This window comes from Solanum lycopersicum, chromosome 5 (assembly GCF_036512215.1).
Source record: "Solanum lycopersicum chromosome 5, SLM_r2.1".
Classification (NCBI taxonomy): domain Eukaryota; kingdom Viridiplantae; phylum Streptophyta; class Magnoliopsida; order Solanales; family Solanaceae; genus Solanum; species Solanum lycopersicum.
Genome location: NC_090804.1, coordinates 3,485,419 through 3,493,191, shown reverse-complemented (window position 1 = coordinate 3,493,191; position 7,773 = coordinate 3,485,419). Strand labels below are relative to the sequence as shown.

The 7,773-nt window shown below is 32.5% G+C and overlaps 1 protein-coding gene across 4 annotated transcripts; it reads right to left on the bottom strand.

Moving 5' to 3' along the window:
• Positions 1–2,158: 2,158 nt before the first annotated feature.
• Positions 2,159–6,458, bottom strand: LOC101248196 (probable protein phosphatase 2C 15). 4 transcript variants are annotated; one of them, XM_010322452.4, is made up of 9 exons: positions 6,351–6,458; positions 4,755–5,664; positions 4,054–4,225; positions 3,804–3,957; positions 3,664–3,727; positions 3,485–3,592; positions 3,190–3,315; positions 2,875–3,107; positions 2,159–2,587 (listed from the first exon to the last, which is right to left on the bottom strand). In XM_010322452.4, the coding sequence occupies exons 2-9, from the start codon at positions 4,965–4,967 to the stop codon at positions 2,368–2,370; spliced, it is 1,290 nt and encodes a 429-aa protein (XP_010320754.1). In that variant the 5' UTR covers positions 4,968–5,664; positions 6,351–6,458; the 3' UTR covers positions 2,159–2,367. The 4 variants fall into 4 exon arrangements, with proteins under 4 accessions (XP_010320754.1, XP_019069576.1, XP_069153865.1 ...); XM_019214031.3 differs by having other exon boundaries at positions 4,755–4,974; positions 6,351–6,430; XM_069297764.1 differs by lacking the exon at positions 6,351–6,458 and adding an exon at positions 5,992–6,072.
• Positions 6,459–7,773: the final 1,315 nt, after the last annotated feature.

The window sequence follows — 7,773 nt, the reverse complement described above, 5'->3', positions numbered from 1 at the left end:
TTAAAGTATATTGAAAAATACAAATTTCAAAGCATAATATATATTAATCTTATATTTTAATCTCCTTACTCTTACATTCAAAAATGATTTAATATTTGTAAAGTTAAAATATGGGTAGTTTTGATACTATTTATATAATAGTTACTTTATATTAAACATGCATACATGTTTCTCCATGATGTAAAAGAAAACAATATTTCTTCAAAATGTTTTCTTTATAGAACATTACACACAAATTTTATATTAGATTTGAGATGTATTTACCTGAAAAAAGATAATGCAAAAGAAAAAAAACTCCTAATTGTATTTAAATAACCAATTGAATTAGTATTATCTGTGCTATTAAGTGGTTATTTGGTCTTTTCTCTTAAAGATATTGCTAGAAAATTACTTCAACATTTATGATCTGGACATTTCATTAAGTCATTAGGGCAGTAAGTATTATATTATGATTGATTATAATGTAACTTTTCATTTAAGGTCTTTCCACTTGTAATACGATGTGTTTTATTATTTAATGATTAATTAAATGATTATAATATTATTTCCTCCGTTTAAAAAAGAATGACCTCCTTTTTTTTTTAGTCTGTTTAAAAAAGATGACCTCCTTCAAGTCCAACACCCATACAATTCTAAATGCTTCATTGAAGAAAATTTTTATAATGGAGAAATTAAGCAAGAACGAAAAGTTAGAGGATATCGCAAAGGAAGTCTTCATGCTCGATGTTAAATTTTGCAACTTCTAACTCTCTTATTTTCTCATGTTAAATTGTGCAATTTCCATAATTCGATTTTCTATTTGAGATTGCGTCTTTATAATTTGGTTCTTAAATAGAAGTAAGAAATGATCCTTTAAATTTTAATTTTAATTCTGAAATTGTTTTCTACATTAAAGTGATGAATAACTTTTAATATCATAATTTTTCAAATTCCTTCATTATGAGATTTTTATGATTAAGATTAAAAGCAATATCAATGTACTCATTTATCAAGAAAATGATAATTTAATTATTGAAGGGTTTAAGAACTTCAAATTCTACAATTAAGTGATCAAAATATTTATATTCAATCAAATTTTACTTTAGCAGAGGGGCAAAATGATAATTCAACTTTTTATTTTGGAGCTTTAAATTCATCATAATACGAATCCTGGACACGTGCTTCTCACGTGAGTAACTTGAAAACATTATGTACGGTATATTAAGAAAATTACACGATAGTAAATATCACAAATTATTTGACAAAAAATTACAATTTAAAATATATGAACAATCAACCTATTGTTTTAAGCCAATCCAAACATTACTCTAAGAACTGTACTGCAAAGACTTGGGATTGGAAAAGTCTATGCATTAATTTTGAATTGATCAGAATCTAAGAATTTTTCTTCTTCTTTCTTTGTATTATTTAAACTGACTTTTCCTTTCTTCTTTTGGTCACACATTTTTTTTTTTTGATAATGGAGAAATTCGTCTGTGATCCACCCTTTGAATCAATCACAACCTTTTAAACTCGGTACATAATGGATCCGCTCCTTTACCCTTCACCACTTAAATATCAGACTTCACTTTGTATTGTGTGGAGCTTAAACCTGCGACCTAAGCTACACATCCTCCAACTTTAGCCACTCAAACTAGGTTTTGGGGTCCTTTTTGGTCACAATTAGATGTAGTTAAAATCTTGTATCTATTCAGTTATGGAAAATTTATGTCCAAACAGATACATGATGTGCATCTATTGATTTGGTTTAAATATCGAGTGCATATGAACTCCTCCCAATAATTGATCTTATTATACTATTTTGGATACCGACCGACACTAATGTTGCATTTGAATAATTCAAGACATGAAGAAGCAAACAAAAGAAAAAAAGACCAAGACATTCGGAATTCTCTCGTGCTAAAAGAAAAAGATAATACCTCAAGAGAAGGAAGAGTAGATATTAACTTAATTGTTAAGTTAAATTCCTCTTTGTCATTATTACAACAACAAACAATAAACTCACAATAAACTCAGTGTAATCTCACGAGTGGAGTCTAGAAGGGTAACGTCAAGTGTGTAACCAGACCTTGAGAAGGTGGAGAGGTTGTTTTACATAGACACTCCGCTCAAACACAGATGAAAAAAGATGATGTAGCAACAAGCAAGGAACAACAAGAAGAAAATACATCTTTTAGATTAATCTCATAACTATTATCACACTTCTTCGTTTGATAGAACCTATTTACATTATTGGCTGACATATAGTATTATGCTCTGATGCCAATGTTCAATAAATCACCTTTGAATTTAACTAAGATATGAGGCAGATATCAGAAAGAATTACTGTAACAAAATTGTAGACACAACTTGGCAACGATGCACGAGTTAAGTGACTTTAACACCACTTGGTCGTTTTCCTTCCATGGCATCCTTCTTATTGCAACAGTCAGCACATAGAAATGGACCTTGCCAAGGCTTTGAGCTTGTCGAGAAAATTGAACCAGCATGTACTGATATGCCTTCACTTGCAGCAAGGTCGACCTGGCAAACAGCACAAATGAAGAGACCGGACATTGATGGACCATTTGAATCCTCACTCCCCAATCTGCAATCCACATAATAACACAACGATCAAACTCTTCTTCTTGAAAACATTCATAGAAAATTGAGAAAAAAGAAGTCAAGAATACTGAGATCCGAGGGAAACATGCCAACCACCTCGTATCTATGTAACGAGACCACATTTAGGCTAAATCTCAACGCTTATTAACATGGTTGAATAGTTATGGTATTTAACAATCAATCTTGTCTAATTTATTCAATTCAAAATCAACAGAAACAGAAAGCTTCATGAAGTATTAATAAGGTTTCAAAGTTCCAGAGAATTCTGACCTTTCAGCAAGCATTGCTGAGCCTTCTTCAAACAGTTCTTCTACAATGCCTACAGCTGACAGCTTTTTCGATAGTTTACCAGCAGATTTTTGCGAGTTTCTTCTGAAAAAAAGAGATCGAAGCTTGTTATACTTCTTGGGCGGAGTTGCAGGCTGTACAGTGTTATCGGGAGGTATTATGTCAACTACTATGCATGTTGTGTCATCCTTCAACCCTCGTGTCCTCAAAGCTTCCTAGACAATCAACGACGTAAATGAGTTAAAGATATCATTCTAAGTACTTGTTATCGATGCAAAGATGCGTGAGTTCCACTACCTTCACAACTTGTCTAGCAGCAAGCTCAGCAGGCAAGCCATGACAAGACTTGGCAGCCATGTCTGATGATATGGCATCCCAAACTCCATCAGATGCAATAATTAGCCTTCCACCTACAGTTGATAGCTTCAAAATGTTTTGAAAAGGTTAGGGCCTGAGCCATTCATGAATTTACTCGTCTCTACCTGAGACATCAGATATAGAACAGAAAATAGTACATCGGGATTTGGTAGGAAGGTAAATCTTAAGATGGTCTAAAAGAGAGTAAGAAAAGCAAAGCAAAGCAAGGTATTACTTTCACTTGTTTGACATATGGTATTGGAACAATGAATTCTCCTACATCCATATCTCCGATTGATCTTGAAAGGCATAAACCTCCTGGCCAACAGCGAAGAGGACCAATCTGCAGATGCAAAATGGAAGTTTTCTATCACATCCGTGATATGATATCGGAGATGCAAATTTACAACACACCTCAGTACCACCAAAAATACAAAGTCTTCCTACTTCGCCTCCACTTGCTGTGACACGCTCCCTTCTGCAATTAATTAAGAGATGATGAACATTTTCTGATCAACACACCAGATGGAATGATTTAGAAGATGGACACTTACTCCTCTGCATTTTCTTCAAGCCTGTGATCTACAGTTAATTCTGAAACAGCACCACCCTGAGTATCCAAAATGCAGCGTGAATCTCCAACAGACGCAACTGTCACGGTCCATCTATCAACAATCACAAATGTAGCTGTAGTTCCAGATGTTAGTCCTGCAGTGACAAATGAAAGTTATATACATTAGCACTATTGAACCATGAAATCAAAATAAAATAGCTATAAAGTGAAATGCAGCACAAATTTCATGCCTTTCTTCTGAAACTCCTTGTCAGTTTTCACAAACCCTACAACTAGTGCACGAGGCAAAGCTTGAAGCCACTCATCCCTCCCCAGTCCACAAGGAATGGCACCCAAAACATGATTTAGTAGATGATCCCTTGAGTACACTGCGGCTGCTGTTCCATTATGTCCATCAAAGATCTGACGGAAAGAAGAATTACATGGAAAATTAATGAACTGAAGAATCCAGCTGCAAGGACCATCATATTACCTGAACCTCAAACAAAATTCGACCAGCACACAATTTCAGTCCCAAAAGTAATATTGAACCATATCAATACTTAACAACCTTGAATAAAATGGAAAGACTATGGAACATACAAAGCAAATACAGTGACAGGACCGTCAACCTTCAGTATCTAGTCCAATTTTAAAAAACAATTCTACTGAATAAATCCAAATAATGATTTTAAATGGCCTATAGATAGAATGGGTGACATCAAACTGGATTAATAGGTGTATGGAACCAATGCAAGAAAGACTGGAAATTTTACATGTAATCGATTGATTAAGACGACAAGTTTGTCTAGTAGAAGATGGAGAAATGGATAAATGTATCAGGGTGCAATAAACCTGAAACTAAGTGAAATTGATACAAAAATTCACATCGACCCCACTTAATGTGGTAAAAGATGGAGTTTGATGGGGAAAAAGATGGAGAAATACATACCGCAAACACAGAGAAGGCGGATGAAGGATTGCCATGAATTCTCTGGCAATCTGTCGTCATCAGATAATAATCCTCACCTTTCTTAGACTGAGCTGCACATCCGTATCTTACAGTTGGCTTCTCCATTTTTTCATTCCGCAATTCTCTGCTTATCAGTGCTGCTAATGGCACAAGATCATGATCAGATCTATGCCTCTCTTGTCTTGACCCCATTTTCGACCTACAAACTATTCCAAGTTAAATCTCCCAAATTCCAACACGACGTTGAAACTTATACCTTGTTATAGTCGAATCCAGAGAATATGAACCTCCCACGTTCTTCTTTTCTTTTAATCCTGAGATCACTTCTATTTTTTCACATCTCAGCTCATCAGAAGAGCTCCACAATAGTCAATAATAGAATCCTTAATCAGTCTATTCGATCCAACAAACATTTACTCCCTGACAACCTCCCAAAGCTTCAAACTTGAACCCCAAATACAGTCATACACCACATAATCAACACGAAACTTCCAAATTCATTCCCGAAGTTTCAAACTTGATCCCCAAATTCAACCACAAAAACACAAACAAGTACATAAACAACATGAAACTTCAAGAACCTCCAAACTCCATTCCCAAATAACTCTCCGAAAGTTTCAAACTTGATCCCCAAATCCAATCACACACACAACAAAGCCATCAGATCAAACATATAAACAACATGAAACTTCAAGAACTTCCAAACAATTTCATTCCCTATAAAGAACTCTCCCAAAGTTTCAAACTTGATCCCGCACTTAAACCACAAAAACAACTAGAAACAAATACATAAACAACATGAAAAACTTCACGAAGCTCCTAACACTTTCACTCCCAAGAACTCTCCCAAAGTTTCAAACTCGATCCCCGAATTCAACCACAAAAACACCTACAACAAATACATAAGCAACATAAAACTTCAAGAACCTCCAAAGTTTCAAACTTTATCCCCAAATCCAATCACACACAACACAAAAACACCAAAACAAACATATAAACAACATAAAACTTAAAGAACCCCTTAACAATATCATTCCCAAATAAACACTCTCCTAAAGCTCAAAACTTGATCCCCAAACCCCATCAACACCAAAACAAACACATCAACAACACCAAAGCTTCAAGAATCTCCTAAAAATTTCATTCCATTTGACACCTGTTTTAAAATATCCCAAATTCCACCACACACACACACCCCAATACACTTGGATATTACCTTGTAAAGACAATGCCTTTTTTAACTTGCTATGTTTTCCCCCACAAACAAAACCAAAATTCAGATCTGATAGTGACTGCAGAGACAAAGAATTTCACTCCAAGTTAACAAATTTAATACAAAAAAAAAAAAACGCGGATTGCTGACAAGATATGAACTGTAATAAATCAATCATCAAATACCCATTACTTAAAAAAGTATTTTTTTTCCCTCAAAATAAACAAACATTCTTTGAATATTATACACATAAATCTCACATGAATAAACAAATGCTACCAAATTAAACAAAGATATAATCTTTTATGAGTAATTAACAAATAAATTACATAAAAATGTAATCTTTTTAAAAAAAATTGAACCTTTTTCTTGTTGACAATGGAAAGTGAAAGAGCTGACACTCTGAGGTACTATGAACTTTTTTTGTGTATGTATTTTCTGTTGTTTTACCGACTTTCTAGTACAGATATAAGCTTTATATATTTAACGAGACAAATTCAAAATTTAAACTATATAATACGATGTATTTTTCAACTATTTTAGTAATGAAAAGTTATTTTTTAACCAAAAAAAAGATGTAATAGAGGGTAAAATAAATTCATTTTGAAGAATTCAACAATATATTTGATTATTTTTCATAAAAAAAAAACAAAACTTTAGGATATATTTATAGACTAATCGAATCTGAAAGGCCGAAAGCAATGGCAAAAGCTAGCAAATTGAACCTTAAAATCGAATCGTCCTTGGTACATTAATGTTATTAATAATAGTAATAGTACGGATTAACCACTTTTTACGAGTGAAATTTTATGTTATATTTTGAAATTTCTCCAATCGAGTTGTAATATAATTTTCATAAAGTGATTTAATAATATATATAGTAATAGTATGGGGTAGGCACTTTTTACATGTGAAGCCTTATTTAAATGTCTTAGAAATTATGTAATAGATGATTATTTTTCAATTTCATAATGAAAAGTATTAGTTATTTATATATATCCTTGATTCAAAATGAGTATGGAATATTAAATTATTAAAAAATAAAGACAAAAAGATAAATATATTTTTGAACTATCGTAAATGATATATAGATATCCTTCGTCATATTTCTGAGATATTGGTGTCCATGCCGTTCAAAAACTAGAGCTTATATGCATGTTCACTTTAACGGTGGACTAAATAGGGACATATGTCACGATCTTATCCGTCGATAAATATCGGATCAGTGGATAAGATTATGACACCGTGTATGTCCGATAGTATAAAGGGTATATGTTCTCTAACCTTTGGATGACATGGACACCAATGTCTCAAAAATATGATCAAGGGTATTTGCATATCATTTACGATAGTTCAGATATATTTGTCTTTTTTCAAAAAAAAGAAATAAGGTAAACTATTGGTAAAAGGCATGTGATATGAAAATCAGCACGAGCAGAAGGATTTTGACACCTTTGCCATGTGCTTCCTAAAGAAATCAGATTTTATTTTATTTTATTTTATATAAAATAAAATAAGTTTAGAAAAGAATGGAAATATAATTGTGGTTATTTGTACGATTAAAAATATTTTCTGAAATATAATCTTTTTTTTTAAAAAAAAAACTCCTTTATCCTTTAGCAAGGAAATTTTTTTTCCTAAAATTGATTAATTTAAGATAAGAGATAATAATTGTTTGTAACTATACCATTGTATTGTTTTAGAACTATAAAACGTTCAATTCTTAAGAAACATCGAATAAATAAGGTATTTTAGTAAATTACACAAATAACAATATGTAGTGCG